This window comes from Mesoplodon bidens, assembly GCF_964165515.1.
Source record: "Mesoplodon bidens genome assembly, chromosome: 17".
In the NCBI taxonomy this organism is placed as follows: domain Eukaryota; kingdom Metazoa; phylum Chordata; class Mammalia; order Artiodactyla; family Ziphiidae; genus Mesoplodon; species Mesoplodon bidens.
Genome location: NC_138174.1, coordinates 12,262,309 through 12,281,967, shown reverse-complemented (window position 1 = coordinate 12,281,967; position 19,659 = coordinate 12,262,309). Strand labels below are relative to the sequence as shown.

At 37.5% G+C, this 19,659-nt stretch overlaps 1 protein-coding gene across 2 annotated transcripts in view; it reads left to right on the top strand.

Moving 5' to 3' along the window:
* The window catches only part of SPART (spartin), a 42,166-nt gene extending 23,973 nt beyond the window's left edge, over positions 1-18,193 (top strand). For both annotated transcript variants that reach the window (XM_081214727.1, XM_081214726.1), the window contains exons 6-9: positions 3,200-3,394; positions 4,657-4,815; positions 4,893-4,983; positions 17,603-18,193. In XM_081214727.1, coding sequence (XP_081070853.1) covers positions 3,200-3,394; positions 4,657-4,815; positions 4,893-4,983; positions 17,603-17,876 — 719 coding nt within the window. In that variant the 3' untranslated portion in view covers positions 17,877-18,193. The remainder of the gene's footprint in view (positions 1-3,199; positions 3,395-4,656; positions 4,816-4,892; positions 4,984-17,602) is intronic.
* Positions 18,194-19,659: the final 1,466 nt, after the last annotated feature.

Genomic DNA, 19,659 nt, shown 5'->3' with positions numbered 1-19,659 from the left:
AGCTAGGAAGACTCAAAGGCCGACTAGTGACTCAGTAGCTGGGAGCTGGAATCATCTGAAGGCTCCTTCAGTCACACTGAAGTTGGCATCTGGGTTAGGAGAGCTCAAGATCTAGGACTGCCTACACATGACCTCTCCATGCCTCTTGACTTCCTCACAGCATAGCAGCCTTAAGCTCATCTGGCATCTGCATAGTAGCTCAGGGTTCAAGTGTGAATGGTCCACCAAACAGGCAGAAGCTGCACTACCATTTTTGACATACTCTTGGAAATTTCCAGCATCATTAGTTATAAGCAAGTAACAAGCCTGCCCAGATTCAAGGGAATGCGACATAGACCCCACTTCTCAATGGGAAGAATGTCAAGGTCATGTTGAAAGAATATGTGGAATAGGAGATACTGTTTTTGACCATCTTTGGAAAATACCACGGGCCACAAAATCTTAGGACTCCTAGATACCATACAGATTCCACACACTGGTTCTATTTGAAGAAGTAGATCATCCGGAGAGCCAGCTAACGCTGAGGAGAGATCTCTTCAGAGATCTCAAAAGAACTGTTAGCAGTGCATCATTTGAAAATGAGCCAAAACTACCTTCTGGTAACACTTAGAGACCTTCTTTACTACTGGGACCTTAGTGTCTTCAGGCTTGCAACTCTCTTCCTTTTCATCCTGTATCCTCAGGGCTAGAGTTCTAGCAATAGCCCTAATAGTAACATTAAAACTATTTAACTGCCAATCAGAATACCTGTCTCCTTATATGCTTTTTAATAGGTAGCATGAAAAACAACTAGCTCACTGCATACTTAAGGTACAAGCTATGTAGAGAAAGGTGTAAGAAATATCCAAGATGTACTGCAGAAAAAATTATCTGATCTGTCAAGAAACTATTTCTACCTGACTCATGTAGGTTCTGTACAAAGATGAGTAACCAGGGATCTAAATTGAGCTCATTCACCTTAGCCCAATGATGAGTAAAGATCAGTAAAAGCTATAGTCTTATACTTTATGAATGTAAGAGGTGAAAAAAAAAACTGCTTAAAATTTACACATGTAGAAAATTGGTTTGAGAAGCTTAGACTTACACTTTTAAGAAGGCAGCTGTAGGGCCTCCCTGGTGGCGCAGTGGTTGAGAGTCCGCCCGCCGATGCAGGGGACGCGGGTTCGTGCCCCGGTCTGGGAGGATCCCATATGCCGCGGAGCAGCTGGGCCCGTGAGCCATGGCCGCTGGGCCTGCGCATCCGGAGCCTGTGCTCCGCAACGGGAGAGGCCACAACAGTGAGAGGCCCGCATACCGCAAAAAGAAAAAAAAAAAAAAAAAGAAGGCAGCTGCCACACATTGTAGATGGAGTGGAGTCTAATGAGCTAATTTGGGAGGAGGTACAAGATTGGTGGCAGTGGACTGAATAGCGCCCCCACTGGGTTAGGTTTGAATTAGGTCATTTTATGTCATCTGCCAACCTCGTATTTATTCAGCATTCATTCACTGCCTGCTGTATCTCAGCATTAACTGGATGTGTAGGACGCAGACATGGATAGAATAAATCTATATCTGGCATTACACATGCCGTTTAAAAGATCTTAATAGCTACCAATGAAATACTGTATTTCCATATCTTCTATTACAGCCTCTACAGTTTTAATTATCTCTTCCATGGTGATATCTTGTTTTTAATTAACATCTAGTTTTTCTCTTTATTAGTCCTGTGACTTTTCATTTATCTCACTTCCACTTATTTTTCTGAAAGTCATCGATGGACTCCATCCCCCTTGTTTGATATAGTTTCTTTGTAAGATTATAGTCTACTTGAGCTCTCCTTTGTTCATTGTCATTTATTTTATGATTAGTTTTCCTTAACTTCAAGTTCAGCTGTTTTTCACCTAACACTTTTCAATCTATCAGTTAACTCTAAAAACACATAATTTTTTTCTTGACTAGACATCTTCAGTCCCTTTATTGTTATGTGAACTCCTGGCTGGAACCTGTTTGCCTGGGTTTGAGCCCTGATCCTCCGCCAAGGGTAGGACAGTGGGGATAGGGTTGGAGCCGGAAGTGGACATGTTGTCTGAAACAGGAAGAGAAACACATCAATTTTTCCAATCAGTTACTACTAGGTACTTTTCATTCGCATTTTTAAATAAATGGGTATGGTTTTCACATCACTGGATGCCTGCTTACTAATGGGCTGAAGTAATTATAGAAAAACCATGGCACAGATCTTGGAAAACATACTTAAGTATTTTTAAAAGCTCATTGTTTCAGGGTATAGCCAAAAAGGAGGAGATATTTAAAATTGTAACTCTCCCCAGGAGAGGGTAACACTTTCCTCCCCCTCTTAGGGAAAACTGTTCTCCTTGTGTTTGTTTTCTTGGTTCTCCCATCTCCTTCCCACTTCTCCTTTTCCCACATGCTGTCTCTGGCTCAAGGCCTTTTCTTTTCACTAGAGAGGTCTCTGTCACCCTGCTTTCTCTCTGACAATCTCTGCTTCTTTCATTCTTGGTGCAAGAAGCATGAGCAAAGCAAAAAGCTAGGGCCTAGTCTCATGAGAAATAGCTAGAAATAGCTCTCAATCTTCTTTTCTTTTAGAGTTTTTCTTCTCCTGAACTTTTTGGGAGTTCTCATGTTCAGGTTTAAAGTGCAAATTAAAAGGTGCTGAGATCAAGGGATTTGGGATTGAGGAAGGAGCAGAACCCCCTGCCTTATGTCTTTAGCCCCAAGGAAACAAGCAAAAGTTCTGCCTTGGTGTTTGAGATACAGGTTGTTGGTGTATCTGTCAGCTTCAAGGCTTTGTGGGGGAAAAGTGGTGCCTGGACTAAGGCAGAAAGAACAAGGATACTGGGTCTTCTAGCCAAATACCATCGTAATGGCACCAAAACCCAAAATTAGTCCCTAACGGTAGTATACTGTGGTAAGTAATATATAGAGATGCCTACAAGTTGTAGTGACAGCATAGAGTAATACAGAACTGTTGTTGAGTGATATATGACCTAAGTATTGAAAGACAAATTTACTTAGAAAAGGTACGTATTACAGGCAGAACACTACAAGTACAAAGTTGGCTTGAAAATTTATGGCATGTTTGGGATTTGAATATTGAACTCCTTGGGTTTTTTTTTTCCTGTTGATCAGTTATTTGTTAAAGGGCTTAAAGGTACAATCAGTCCTAATTTTGTGCAATTCAAAATTTTCCTTTAAAAAGGTGCTTCCTGGGTGAGTTGGGGTTTGGTTAAAGGTGCTGAGTTTACTGGCAAAGCCATCCAGAAAGGCGCTTCTAAACTGCGAGAACGGATTCAACCAGAAGAAAAACCAGTAGAAGTTAGTCCAGCTGTGACCAAGGGACTTCATATAGCAAAGCAGGCTACCGGAGGAGCAGCGAAAGTCAGTCAGTTCCTGGGTAAAGTAACTTTAGATTCCTTTACTTTTTTTCAGTTAAATAAAAATAATCTCTTAGTCCAGGTTAATCTAAATCTCATTTAAATGTTTTAAATTTAAGAGTAAAGAATTAGGACAAAGCAGTTTTGCCTTTCTACTCATGGTAGAATCAGTAATCCAGCAACATCAACCTGAGAGCCTTAGAAATATTTCAGGCACTTGACACACCTACTGATTCAATATCTCCATTTTTATAAGATCTCTAGGTGATTCTTATTTGCATATTAAAGTCTGAGAAACACTGGTTAAGGGTTGTTTTGTTGTGTTGGAGAGGGGAGTGTCTGTGCATTTGAAAAGGAATGTATTTGCTATCCTTGAATATGACACATTGTTTTAAGGACAACTCACTGCATAAGCAGTTGAGAGTCAAGAGTGAGGGATGTATTGTCTTGAATAAAGCTGACTTAGTGATTCTGGTGTCAGCCTTCCCTAGTAATATGCCTCTAAACCCCTCTCCTTTGAGGATAACAGCTCTAAAGTTTGGTATTTTAAGATGGATAGATAGCTCCTTAGAGGATTGTCATAAAATTTAGTAAGACTATCTTTTTGGTATTTGATATTCTTTGGAGTCCGATTTTTGGTTTGTTTACTTTTACATAGACGTAAATACTTTATTACTATTTCAGTGAGTATTTGCTGATAGGGAGAAAAAGTATGAATACGGTTAGCTGGAAAACATGATAGTTGGACCTACCGGTCTTGCATTGCAGATAGAAAAGGTGGATGGTTCTCTTCTAAGCAAATTGCCAAAAAGAACATTATATTTAAGAGTCAATAATCTCTGCAAACACATCCTTAAACTAAGCAATGACCTTTGTTTAAAAAGTAACCAGCCCGGGCTTCCCTGGTGGCGCAGTGGTTGAGAGTCCGCCTGCCGATGCAGGGGACACGGGTTCGTGCCCCCGTCTGGGAAGATCCCACATGCCGCGGAGTGGCTGGGTCCGTGAGCCATGGCCGCTGAGCCTGCGCGTCTGGAGCCTGTGCTCAGCAACGGGAGAGGCCACAACAGTGAGAGGCCCGCGTACCGCAAAAAAAAAAAAAAAAAAAAAAAAAAAAGTAAACAGCCCTGTTTTCATTCTTTTTTAAATAGGAATGGTAACATTATACAGTAAAACAACTTTAGATGCTCATGGAAGAATTTTGCTAAGTGAGAGTGGTAAAATTAAGGGAAAAATACATTTTTTGCTAAGTGTTTTTGTTTTTGTTTTTTTATGGTTATATTAGTTGACGGAGTTTGTACTGTAGCAAATTGTGTTGGAAAGGAATTAGCTCCACATGTCAAGAAGCATGGAAGCAAACTTGTTCCAGAATCTCTTAAAAAAGACAAAAATGGGAAGTCTCCCCTGGATGGTGCTATGGTTGTAGCAGCAAGCAGTGTTCAAGGTAACATAAAGGTCTAAAACTTTAGGAAGATCTTTTTGCTGAGGGCTGGTTTTACTTACTTTTAAATGTATTTGCAGGATTTTCAACTGTCTGGCAAGGATTGGAATGTGCAGCTAAATGCATTGTTAATAATGTTTCAGTAGAAACTGTACAAACTGTCAGATACAAGTAAGTTGAATTTTATCATTTTAATGATGAAATCTCTTGTAGCATTTGTAAAACTCTAGGACAGTTAAAATGATTGTGTAGTTATTTTTATTAAGTATCTGATAAAAGTTTTTTTCACTTGCTGTTTTTGAGTAGGGAGAAGAATAAAGTTTTAGCAAATTAATAGTATTACTGTGACTTTGCCTTATATTACTGTTATAAATACTTGTTCATCATTAATGGAAAGAATAGGTTTAAGTTTTTTTTTTTAATGCCTGGAATTTCTGTATGCCTTATTAACTGCATGTTCTTGATGGGTGATGTTTGCCTATAGTTTGACGGGGAAAACTTGAATTATAATTAAACTATTGTACTTTGTTAATACTAGCCCCTTCTATATACAAAGAATGTTAAATTTTCACACCTTATGAATCTACCACTGTGCATCTGTATTGGAATAGACAGATGGTATGAGAAGACATACCATTAAGAAATAGACAAACATAGAAATGAATGATTTATTCAAGCTTATCTGATAAGTGGTATTAAAGATAAGACTTGAGAACAGGATTTTCTGATTTTAGCTCTTTATTCTGTCTTTATAAGTACTAGAGGGCTAAACTTAAATTTAGTATGAAGGACCTGAGTTGCTTTCTTAGCTTTGAATTAGTTTAGATCTTAATATTTAATTTTATTTAGAAGAAAAAAAATAATGGTGTTCTCAACTCTTGGTTATTTGTATTAATTATTTACTCACTGACAGCATTTGAGTTCATACTTATATAAGACACTGTGTTCAGTGCTTTCCATGTGTATTATTTAATCTTTAACACTATTATCTCCATTTTACAGATGAAGAAACCAAAAGCATAGAGCCTTAAATACTTGTTAAGAATTGTACCCCTAGTAAGTGGTAGAGCTGGGATGTAAGCCAGGTCCCTCTGTCATGCAGTGTCAGAGAACAGTGCTGGGCCAACACTGCCCTTAATGGGATATCTGTGCAAGTTTAGTATCTAGAGTTATTTTCTAACACTACCTAGCATGTGTTTAGACTCCCTCCCACCACAATAAATTACCTTTGGTTTAGGAAATACTAACTTAATTTCCAGCCTGAGTTGATTTTATCTGCTCAGTCTGGGGCATGCATACCTTAGAATCAAAGCAACACAGCCATATCATCTTGGAGTGCCGATTTTACCAAAGGATTTGGAAAAGAAAATGCAGAGTAGATCTGAAATTTTGGTGGAGATGTAAAACTCAAGTCTCCCAGCTCACTTCCTGCTACTTGTGGCATTGACCTCTAACACTCTTTTTGTTATGCCTTTCAGGTTACATTGATGGATGAGTCCTAATTAGGAAAATAGTTTCTTCTTTTGTTGCAGGAGAAAGTCAGAAGTGTCTTTTAGACCAAAAGTGGGTTATTTGCAGATTATCATATGTTAGCACAGATAAATAGGCAGTCATATGATTAAGTAGGAAGGGCTTTATTGGGTTTGTCCATTTCCTACTTTAATGAAAAGAAAAAATGCTTACCTAAGTACAGTTAAGTGGAGCCCTGTTAAAAGGTTTGAGTTTCACATAATGAGGAAGTACAGGTTTTGGTGCAGATTTTGTATTTCTTGTCCTTAGTGAGGAGAACTTAATATGATAAATAGGGTATTTTAACAGTGGTTCTGAGCTAATTGATTTCTGTTATGGTGTACATTGCTAGTTTTATCCTTTCCTCCAAAGATTCATGGAGTGAAAAAAAGCAGGTGAGAATTTAGTTAAGTAGGTTTGTATTTCCAGTTATAAGGGTACTTTAGTCTTATCAGTAACTTAATTAGAAAACTTGGAAAGATGGGAGGGACAGTGGGGAATAACAGGTTTTGTCCAAGTAATACTGTTTTCTCACTTATGAATAATCTGGCTCAGAAGTAGAAATTGCTTTTTTAGGGGAAGAAACTGCAAGTATTAAACCAGTAATAATCAGTGATATTTATTACTCAAGAATTGGAAAAGCTAGTTGTTCTTTCATTTAATTTAGTTCTAAATAATTTACATAAATTTATATTTATTTACATTTATGAATTTACATTTATTTACACTGTGAAAATTACTTGATAGAGTGAGCATTTGTGTTTTTCTGCTCTCATCCAACTGATGGTTGTATAGTAAAGAAAACATTATTTTTGGAAAATGTGTATTCTTATTGTCTGTGAGAAATTATTCCCCCAAGTAGTCATGTAACATTTTATGGAAAAACTCAAACGAACTTTTTGGCCAACCCAATATTATATAAACTTCTTTATCTGATTTCTGGTAGTATAAGCCAATACAGAGGATTATTTTTTTAATCTAGGCTATTTAAAGGCAGTTTGTATTAGAGAAGTATATTCTCCATGCCTTTTATGGTTTTGATTATGATTCAGGACTGTGTTCATTGATTATGAATGATTTACCTAAAGATCTATATAATTAATTACTCTCCTAAATTTTTAAGGTAAATGTATAAGAAATATTTATTAAGACTTTAATTTTTTTGTTACATTAATACTTTTGTCCTATTTTAGATTCAGGAACATGAAGACCTACAGGAACAATGAAAAGCAATTAAGTAACTTTAAACCTGCTATATTTAATTGCAGTATAGTATCTATTAAATAATTCATCACTCTTCTACATAGCTTCTAAAGTTCACCTTTAAGCTCCTTTTTTTCCACTTTAAATTGTTTAGAGGAAAATAATATAATGTCAGTAAGTTAGGTGCGTTTTTCTTTTCCCCTCAGTAATATTTTATCTTAGAACACATTTGTGAAGAATAAGCTTAGTAAAAATATTTTCCTATAAGAATTTACTCTTATAAGGTATAGTATTTTATTGGTTTATTTAATGAATTTTAATTAAAATTCCCCTTAAATTTGCACTGGGTGAAGCGGCAAATTCAAATCCATTTGAGGGTATCTCCTTTGGCAGATGTCACGTTACCCAAAATGAATTCTATATAACATCTACTCAGGAGTTATATAGGATCAGTCTTCTCTTTTCAATATGGTAACTATACAAATACTTGAACACAATCATTATATCTTCGCTTATTTTTTCTTCTCTACTAAATACTCCCAGTTTAACAATTCCATATATAGTTTGAATTCCAGATCCTTCCTTCATCAGTGTTGTTCTCAAAATATGGAACCCAGAATTGAATCTAATATTCCAAAGGTCTTGTGACCAGATTAAATACAGTAGGGTTGCCTCTCTTGTTTTGGTCATATTTAGCATATGATAAACGTGGCACGAAGACAAAGAGTATATCTTTATAGTAGCTGTTACTTTATTGGCCCATATCAAACTTGGGTTTTTTTTTTCTTTTTTTTTTTTTTACTTTTATTTATTTTTATACAGCAGGTTCTTATTAGTTATCCATTTTATACATATTAGTATATACATGTCAATCCCAATCGCCTAATTCATCACACCACCACCACCACCACCCGTGGCTTGCCCCCCTTGGTGTCCATATGTTTGTTCTCTACATCTGTATCTCAATTTCTGTCCTGCAAACCGGTTCACCTGTACCATTTTTCTAGGTTCCACATATATGCGTTAATATATGATATTTGTTTTTCTCTTTCTGGCTTACTTCACTCTGTATGACAGTCTCTAGATCCATCCATGTCTCAAAGAATGACCCTATTTCGTTCCTTTTTGTGGCTGAGTAATATTCCATTGTATATATGTACCACATCTTCTTTATCCATTCATCTGTCTATGGGCATTTAGGTTGCTTCCATGACCTGGCTATTGTAAATAGTGCTGCAGTGAACATTGGGGTACATGTGTCTTTTTGAATTATGGTTTTCTCTGGGTATATTCCCAGTAGTGGGATTTCTGGGTCATATGGTAATTCTATTTTTAGTTTTCTAAGGAACCTCCATACTGTTCTCCATAGTGGCTGTATCAATTTACATTCCCACCAACAGTGCAAGAGGGTTCCCTTTTCTCCACACCCTCTCCAACATTTGTTGTTTGTAGATTTTCTGATGATGCCCATTCTGACTTGTGTGAGGTGATACCTCATTGTAGTTTTGATTTGCATTTCTCTAATAATTAGTGATGTTGAGCAGCTTTTCATGTGCTTCTTGGCCATCTGTATGTCTTCTTTGCAGAAATGTCTATTTAGGTCTTCTGCCCATTTTTGGATTGGGTTGTTTGTTTGTTTTTTACTGTTGAGCTGCATGAGCTGTTTATATATTTTGGAGATTAATCCTTTGTCCATTGATTCGTTTGCAAATATTTTCTCCCATTCTGAGGGTTGTCTTTTCGTGTTGTTTATGGTTTCCTTTGCTGTGAAAAGGCTTTGAAGTTTCATTAGGTCCCATTTGTTTATTTTTGGTTTTATTCCATTACTCTAGGAGGTGGATCAAAAAAGATCTTGCTGTGATTTATGTCAAAGAGTGTTCTTCCTATGTTTTCCTCTAAGAGTTTTATAGTGTCTGGTCTTATATTTAGTCCTTTAATCCATTTTGAGTTTATTTTTGTGTATGGTGTTAGGGAGTGTTCTAATTTCATTCTTTTACATGTAGCTATCCAGTTTTCCCAGCACCACTTAGTGAAGAGACTGTCTTTTCTCCATTTTATATCCTTGCCTCCTTTGTCATAGATTAGTTGACCATAGGTGCATGGGTTTATCTCTGGGCTTTCTATCCTATTCCATTGATCTGTATTTCTGTTTTTGTGCCAGTACCATATTGTCTTGATTTCTGTAGCTTTGTAGTATAGTCTGAAGTCAGGTAGTCTGATTCCTCCAGCTCCGTTTTTTTCCCTCAAAACTGCTTTGTGTATTCGGGGTCTTTTGTGTCTCCATGCAAATTTAAAGATTTTTTGTTCTAGTTTTGTGAAAAATGCCAGTGGTAATTTGATAGGGATTGCATTGAATCTGTAGATTGCTTTGGGTAGTCCAGTCATTTTCACAATATTGATTCTTCGAATCCAAGAACATGGTATGTCTCTCCCTCTGTTTTTACCATCTTTAATTTCATTCATCAGTGTCTTACAGTTTTCTGCATACAGGTCTTTTGTCTCCTTAGGTAGGTTTATTCCTAGGTATTTTATTCTTTTTGTTGCAGTGGTAAATGGGAGTGTTTCCTTAATTTCTCTTTCAGATTTTTCATCATTAGTGCATAGGAATGCAAGAGATTTCTGTGCATTAATTTTGTATCCTGCAACTTTACCAGATTCATTGATTAGCTCTAGTAGTTTTCTGGTGGCATCTTTAGGATTCTCTATGTATAGTATCATGTCATTTGCAAACAGTGACAGTTTTACTTCTTCTTTTCCAATCTGTATTCCTTTTATTTCTTTTTCTTCTCTGATTGCTGTGGCTAGGTCTTCCAAAACTATGTTGAATAATAGTGGTGAGAGTAGGCATCCTTGTCTTGTTCCTGATCTTAGAAGAAATGCTTTCAGTTTTTCACCATTGAGAATGATGTTTGCTGTGGGTTTGTCGTATATGGCCCTTGTTATGGTGAGGTAGGTTCCCTCTATGCCCACTTTCTGCAGAGTTTTTATCATAAATGGGTGTTGAATTTTGTCAGAAGTTTTTTCTGCATCTATTGAGAAGATGATATGGTTTTTATTCTTCAATTTGTTAATATGGTGTATCACATTGATTGATGTGCATATATTGAAGAATCCTTGCATCCCTGGGATACATCCCACTTGATCATGGTGTATGATCCTTTTAATGTGTTGTTGGATTCTGTTTGCTAGTATTTTGTTGAGGATTTTTGCATCTATATTCATCAGTGATATTGGTCTGTAATTTTCTTTTTTTGTAGTATCTTTGTCTGGTTTTTGTATCAGGGTGATGGTGGCCTCATAGAATGAGTTTGGGAGTGTTCCTTCCTCTGCAATTTTTTGGAAGAGTTTGAGAAGGATAGGTGTTAGCTCTTCTCTAAATGTTTGATAGAATTCACCTGTGAAGCCATCTGGTCCTGGACTTTTGTTTGTTGGAAGATTTTTAATCACAGTTTCCATTTCATTACTTGTGATTGGTCTGTTCATATTTTCTATTTCTTCCTGGTTCAGTTTTAGAAGGTTATACCTTCCTAAGAATTTGTCCATTCTTCCAGGTTGTCCATTTTATTGGCATAGAGTTGCTTGTAGTAGTCTCTTAGGATGCTTTGTATTTCTGTGGTGTCTGTTGTATCCTCTCCTTTTTCATTTCTAATTTTATTGATTTGAGTCCTCTCTTGATGAGTCTGGCTAATGGTTTGTCAGTTTTGTTTATCTTCTCAAAGAACCAGCTTTTAGTTTATTTGATCTTTGCTATTGTTTTCTTTGTTTCTATTTCATTTATTTCTGCTCTGATCTTTATGATTTCTTTCCTTCTGCTATCATTGGGTTTTGTTTGTTATTCTTCCTCTAGTTCCTTTAGGTTGTTTATTTGAGATTTTTCTTGTTTCTTGAGGTAGGCTTGTATAGCTATAAACTTCTCTCTTAGAAGTGCTTTTGCTGCATCCTGTAGGTTTTGGGTCATCGTGTTTTCATTGTCATTTGTCTCTAGGTATTTTTTGACTTCCTCTTTGATTTCTTAAATGATCTCTTGGTTATTTAGTAACGTATTGTTTAGCCTCCATGTGTTTGTGTTTTTTATGGTTTTTTCCCTGTAATTCATTTCTAATCTCATAGCGTTGTGGTCAGAAACGATGCTTGATATAATTTCAATTTTCTTAAATTTACTGAGACTTGATTTGTGACCCGAGATGTGATCTATCCTGGAGAATATTCACCGTGCGCACTTGAGAAGAAAGTGTAATCTGCTGTTTTTGTATGGAATGTCCTGTAAATGCCAATTAAATCTATCTGGTCTATTGTGTCATTTAAAGCTTCTGTTTCCTTATTTATTTTCATTTTGGATTATCTGTCCATTGGTGTAAGTGAGGTGTTAAAGTCCCCCGCTATTATTGTGTCACTGTCAATTTCCTCTTTTATAGCTGTTAACAGTTGCCTTATGTATTGAGGTGCTCTGTGTTGGGTGCATATATATTTATAATTGTTATATCTTCTTGGATTGATCCCTTGATCATTATGTAGTGTCCCTCCTTGTCTTTTGTAACATTCTTTATTTTAAAGTCTATTTCATCTGATATGAGTATTGCTGCTCCAGCTTTCTTTTGATTTCCATTTGCATGGAGTATCTTTTTCCATCTCCTCACTTTCAGTCTGTATGTGTCCCTATGTCTGAAGTGGGTCTCTTGTAGACAGCATATATATGGGTCTTGTTTTTGTATTCATTCAGCAAGCCTGTGTCTTTTGGTTGGCGCGTTTAATCCATTCATGTTTAAGGTAATTATCGATATGTATGTTCCTATGACCAGTTTCTTAATTGTTTGGGGTTTGTTTTTGTAGGTCCTTTTCTTCTCTTGTGTTTCCCACTTAGAGAAGTTCCTTTAGCATTTGTTGTAGAGCTGGTTTGGTGGTGCTGAATTCTCTTAGCTTTTCTTTTCTGTAAAGCTTTTGATTTCTCCATCAAATCTGAATGAGATCCTTGCCGAGTAGAGTAATCTTGGTTGTAGCTTCTTCCCTTTCATCACTTTAAGTATATCATGCCACTCCCTTCTGGCTTGTACAGCTTGTACAGTTTCTGCTGAGAAATCAGCTGTTAACCTTATGGGAGTTCCCTTGTATATTATTTGTCATTTTTCTCTTGCTGCTTTCAATAATTTTTTTTTTAATTTTTGCCAATTTGATTACTATGTGTCTCGGCGTGTTTCTCCTTAGGTTTATCCTGTATGGGACTCTCTGTGCTTCCTAGACTTTCCTTTCCCATGTTAGGGAAGTTTTTGACCATAATCTCTTCAAATATTTTCTCAGGTCCTTTCTCTCTTCTTCTGGGACCCCTATAATGCGAATGTTGTTGTGTTTAATGTTGACCCAGAGGTCTCTTAGGCTGTTTTCATTTCTTTTCATTTTTTTTTCTTTATTCTGTTCCACGGCAGTGAATCCACCATTCTGTCTTCCAGGTCACTTATCCGTTCTTCTGCCTCAGTTATTCTGCTATTGATTCCTTCTAGTCTAGTTTTCGTTTCAGTTATTGTATTGTTCATCTCTGTTTGTTTGTTCTTTAATTCTTCTAGGTCTTTGTTAAACATTTCTTACATCTTCTCAATCTTTGCCTCCATTCTTTTTCCGAGGTCCTGGATCATCTTCACTATCATTATTCTGAATTATTTTTCTGGAAGGTTGCCTATCTCCACTTCATTTAGTTGTTTTTCTGGGGTTTTATCATGTTCCTTCATCTGGTACATAGCCCTCTGCCGTTTCATCTTGTGTATCTTTCTGTGAATGTGTTTTTTGTTCCACAGGCTGCAGGATTGTAGTTCTTCTTGCTTCTGCTGTCTGCCCTCTGGTGGATGAGGCTATCTTAGAGGCTTGTGCAAGTTTCCTGATGGGAGGGACTGGTGGTGGGTAGAGCTGACAGTTTCTCTGGTGGGCAGAGCTCAGTAAAACTTTAATCCGATTGACTGCTGATGGGTGGGGCTGGGTTCCCTCCCTGTTGGTTGTTTGGCCTGAGGCAACCCAGCGCTGGAACCTACCTGGGCTCTTTGGTGAGGCTAATGGCAGACTCTGGGAGGGTTCATGCCAAGGAATACTTCCCAGAACTTCTGCTGCCAGTATCCTTGTCCCCACGGTGAAACAGAGCCAGCCCCCGCCTCTGCAGGAGACCCTCCAACACTAGCAGGTGGGTCTGGTTCAGTCTCCCCTGGGGTCACTGTTCCTTCCCCTGGGTCCCGATGTGCACAGTACTTTGTGTGTGCCCTCCAAGAGTGGAGTCTCTGTTTCCCCCAGTCCGGTGGAAGCCCTGCAATCAAATCCCACTAGCCTTTGAAGTCTGATTCTCTAGGAATTCCTCCTCCCTTTGCTGGACTCCCAGGTTGGGAAGCCTGATGTGAGGCTCAGAACCTTCACTCCAGTGGGTGGACTTCTGTGGTATAATTGTTCTCCAGTCTGTGAGTCACCCACCCAGCAGTTATGGGATTTGATTTTACTGTGATTGCGCTTCTCCTACCATCTCACTGTGGCTTCTCCTTTGTCTTTGGATGTGGGGTATCTTTTTTGGTGAGTTCCAGTGTCTTCCTGTTGCTGATTGTCCAGCAGCTAGTTGTGATTCTGGTGTTCTTACGAGAGGGAGTGAGAGCATGTCCTTCTATTCCACCATCTTGGTTCAGGACCTCTGTCCAAACTTGGATTTTTTTAAAATGAACCTTTTATTTAAAATCTGGACCTTTGTCTTATTTTTGGACAATTGATATTTGTACCTAAATAAAAAGTTTACATTTATTCTTAATTGCACTTTGTTGATTTTGACCCATCATTATAATTTTGGCTTCAGATTTTTTTTTTTTTTTTTTTTTTGTGGTACACGGGCCTCTCACTGTTGTGGCCTCTCCCGTTGCGGAGCACAGGCTCCAGACGCGCAGGCTCAGCGGCCATGGCTCACGGGCCCAGCCGCTCCGCGGCATGTGGGATCCTCCCAGACCGGGGCGCGAACCCGTGTCCCCTGCATCGGCAGGCGGACTCTCAACCACTGCGCCACCAGGGAAGCCCTTGGCTTCAGATTTTGATGTGTGTCATATTAGCTTTCCATTTTGTGTTACCTGTAGATTTGAAAGACATGTCTTCTTTACATCTTAGATATTTTCCACAATTTTTTGTGGATAAAATCTGTTCACATGCTTACTGTAGCCTTTCCTCCTGACTCATCTTTCTCCAAGACCTAATGCTTAGTGAGATTGGTGGGTCAGCTGTCTACAAATCTCCTAACAGTATTGTCATTTCTCATCTTTCAGTTTTGTCTTATTAGATACTTCTTAACGTGGTTGTCTTCCACCCCCATTCATTAAATATTGCTTCTGTCTAAGGTTTTACTCTGTCCTCCCTTTTCTGCTCTTTGTGGATTTCATCTATATCTGTGGCTACAATTACCACCTGTATTTCAGCAACTCTCAAATCTATGTTTCCTCTTAACTTTTAATCTTCAGGCTCATACATCCCAACTACATACCACTATAGCCATTCAGTCCCTGAGTCTTGTTGTTTTTTATATTCATCCCTTTCGCTTCAGCCTCATTAGCACTACCTTAGAATAGATTTTCATCGTTTTTCATCCAGTTCACAGTGCAACCTGTATTAGATCTTTCTAAAACATAAATTTGGTCATGCCATTCCCATTGATTTCAAGATAAAGTTTAAACTCCTCAGCTTCACCTACAAGGTCCTTCATAACCCATCTGCCTTTGATGGATAGACTAATAAGAAGCTATGTCTATTTTAAATATTTAAGGTTAATATTTCTAAGAATAGTTTTGAAGGTTGCATGTAAATTGAATTTTAGGCAGATTTATTAGAAAGTTGTGATTGAAATTTTGCTATAATTAGTGAAATCTGGAATCACTGCCAGTATGCTGTTTTGCTATACATTACTGAATGCACTGGAGAAATTTCAGAAAAGTCTCATTCAAATTGAAAATTGAATTCCATTGACTTATTTAGAGCATTCTTTATATTCGTTTTTTATCCTTAAATTGGTAGTGTTACTCAGTATATAAAATTTAATTTAATAAGCTGTAATTATAGTTAACTTTTGAAAAAATAAGAATAAAAAATAAGCTTTATTTTTTTAAATTTTTGCTAGAGATAGGCTTTCTAGGAGTCTTTAACTGTGTAGTTTGAATAAAGAAAGGAACTGAACAGTTATTTATCAAGCAGGAGAAGAGAGTAGGTACCTGCCAGGAATCCTGGTTTTAGGGCATATTGGGAAGCAGAGGTAATAAGTGAGGATATACTTAAAAAAATAAACACAACTGCTGAGAAACATAAGGTTTGACAGATTGTAGGCTCTGCTGTGCCCTGGCTCTGATTAACATTAGGCAAAGGACAGAATGAGATATCATTCAGAAGCATAATAAGATGATTTCATATTTCTACACTGAAGTTGAAAAAAAGGACAAGCATGAATAAGCCAATAGAATCACAAGCCACTGTTTTAGGCCAGGCTAATAGTAATAGAGTACTTGTTAATTCAGAGGACAGATCCAGTGTTAGAAAAGATGTCCAGATATTGGGTCTCAGTGCATCTAGGAAACTTCAATGTGTCCTGGAGAAAATTGTAAAATTTTGCCTCTTTGTTCTTGTATACATTGCTTAATCAATCCTCTACTTGGGGAAATGTATGGACAAGAAAAGCTTTAAAAGCCTGGTACTTGGGCTTCCCTGGTGGCGCAGTGGTTGAGAGTCCGCCTGCCGATGCAGGGGAGACGGGTTCGTGCCCCGGTCTGGGAGGATCCCAGATGCTGCGGAGCGGCTGGGCCCGTGAGCCATGGCCACTGAGCCTGCGCATCCGGAGCCTGTGCTCCGCAACGGGAGAGGCCACAACAGTGAGAGGCCCGCATACCGCAAAAAATAATAAATAAATAAATAAATAAATAAAAGCCTGGTACTTAAAAAAAGGTAAAGAGTAAAACAAGAAATAGGATAAGTTTTAGTGTCCTTGTATAAGACCTCAAGTTGTATTATTTTCTTATGGAAATGGTATTAAACACCATCAGTGGTATTGATTATGGTCAGGAATAGCTGCTTTTGTGTAATGCTTTGTAATTTCCCAAGCCCTTTGCTATACATATGAACTCAAGAAACTCTTAGATGGATAGGGCAGGACTTCCTCATTTAATTCATTCAACAAATATTAGATGTCGGGCACTGTTCTAAGTACTTAATATACATTAATGAACAAAGTAAAGAGATCTTTCTCTAATGGGGTTTATAACCTACAGTAAGGCAAACAAAAAATATTCTAGTGAGACGAACAGTAAGCAAAACAAAAACAATGGGTGTAAAAAAATTCTATAGTATGTAGCAGACTAAGTTATAGAAGAAAGAGAAGTTTAAGGGGGAGATTGATTGGCAGTGGTGTAGGGCATGTGAGATAAGGCAATTAAAATAGGTTAAATGCTGAGAGGATAATAGCTGACTTGAAGAAGGTGAAGCAGTTAGCCACATGCATATCTGGGGTGAGAGTAGTCTAGGCAGATACCAGCCAGTACGAAGTTCATAAGGCGGCGCATGTGTGCTTGGTGGATTCAAAGAACAGCAAGAAGGCCAGTGAGTCTGCAGTGGGGTGGAGTGGAGTGCGGAAGAGTGTTGTAGAATCGCTGCTTAGAGACAAACTCAGATTCCAGTAGTTTGAAAGACTTAACCAAAGTCTAGTTAAGGTAGAACTCAAAACCATTTATAGTGACCTACAGTTGTTTCAGTTAGAATTCTCTTATATTTCCAGAAGAAGATAAAAAAGGAAATATTGACTGATTAACAACCTTTATTATAATTTACATTTTATTCTTCAGCATAAACAGTCTTTATTACATTAATCTCAGCCTCACTTTATTTTCACAGTGTTTTTGCTAAAGGAGAAAATAACAGCCTTGGCACAGTGTGATTTTATTCTTTACTGTGTTTTAAGTTATTAATTAAATTGAAACCTAACTTTTGATTTTGCTTTTGGATAACATGCTAATCATGTCACCTATTTAATACTAATTCAGAAGATCTTAATTTATATTTGTAATTTCATTGTATTTCTCTAATCTTTCTTTTAAAGATATGGGCATACCGCAGGAGAAGCTACACACAATGCAGTAGATTCTGCCATCAACGTTGGTGTAACTGCCTATAATATTGACAACGTTGGCATCAAAGCAATGGTGAAGAAAACTGCAAAACAAACGGGACACACGCTGCTTGAGGACTATAAAATTGTTGATGATTCTAAGGGGGAAAATCAAGGAGGAGGAGCAAGTGTAAACATGAGAGGGGAGAAAGATGAACAGGGAGAGGCACTAGAGAAGGATAGGGCAAAGAAGAAAGATAAATGATAGAAGTGCTGTGAATTGTCTATACCAAAGCCTTACAGATGGATGCAATTTTGTTAAATGGCAAATGTGGAGTTCCCCACAGATTAACCAGGATTTTTTAAATGTATTCATTCCTACAGAGTGACTGTTCCATAAGCTTTATGGCATGTATTCTACTTCTAAGGAAAAGAATCAGTATTCTTGCATCTGGCCTTTAGAAATACAGTTACATTCTCTGTGAGTTGATTTTTTTCTAAATGTGGCTAAAATATTTTTGCAGTTAAAATAAGACTAATAATAGATGTGCTATAAATCTCATTAAACCTAACGTTAAACTATTTTTGTATTTGCTGTCTTTCAGAAAGCAAAGTAGGAAATTATATATTTATGTAAAATTTGGCATTTAGTAACCTTAGTTATGTTTGTACTGGGAAGGAATGCTTTAAACATTGTTTCCTCTTTTTGCACTAATTGTGGATTTTTTTTTTAGGTGCTTGTGAGAATTTTCAGTGTGTAAGCTAAACAAAAACTGTAACCCTAAATGAAAAGAATTCTTGTATAACATTTAAAAGATTTTTTTCAAAACAAGGAGTAGACTAATCATGAAAAATAAAATGAGGTTCTATAAAATCCTTTGGTAGCTTATCTCTTTGTTAGGAAATGGAATGGTCTTTTTGATTTTAAATGAATACAAATAGATTTTTTTTTTTTTTTGCATTACGCGGGCCTCTCACTGCTGTGGCCTCTCCCGTTGTGGAGCACAGGCTCCGGACGCGCAGGCTCAGCGGCCACGGCTCACGGGCCCAGCCGCTCCACAGCACGTGGGATCCTCCCGGACCAGGGCACGAACCTGTGTCCCCTGCATCGGCAGGCGAACTCCCAACCACTGCGCCACCAGGGAAGCCCACAAATAGATTTTTAAGTCTTCGAGATTTAGACTGTTATTGATTTGTTAGGAGCCTAGGAAATTTGGGGGTATGGTTGGTATTGTATCAAAATTCGAAGTGATTATTATCAGCTTAATTGGACAGAAATGTAATCACTTTTACCGTGTCTACTTCTGTAAGTTTTGCCAAAAGGCTGAAATTTAGTAAAAACTAAAATATAAACAGTTGAGTTTATGTATGATAAATAATTTTTATTTTGGGATTCAGTCATTGGAATTTTATCTATTAAAAAGCCAATAAATTATTAGAAAGGTTTTACTCATAATTAAGGTAAAGAATGTGAAGACTTTAGGTTTTAATCCATGGTGGCTAGGCATAACAGTGTCCACTTTGGCAGAAGACAGGATATTCACAGACCTATAAGCTACAAATATGTAAGTAAAATAGCTAATGGCATTTTATTTTATTTAATAATTTTAAAAGATTGGTATTGGTTTTCTTAGTATAGTCCATTTTAGCATTTCTGAAACTCCAATTGCTATTTAGTTTATTAGGCTTTATTTGAAACTATATAAAGAATGCACTTTGTGAATAAACTGTCTTTGATTTACTTGGCCTTATTCATGGGTTTGTATTTCAGGGACACAGAATTGGTGGAGCCTTTCCCTAGGGCCAAGGATAATGTACTCGTTAAAATGGAAATAAAATTGAATTGGTAAATAGCTTCCAGTCAGTCTCTGCCTTATTTAAGTTTAAGAAATGGAATGGCACATAGTGGAGCCTAAAGTTTAAAAATTACCTTAGAGCAGAGGTCAGCAAAATTGGACTTGTCCGGCTTCCCTGGTGGCGCAGTGGTTGAGAGTCTGCCTGCCGATGTAGGGGACATGGGTTCGTGCCCTGGTCCGGGAAGATCCCAC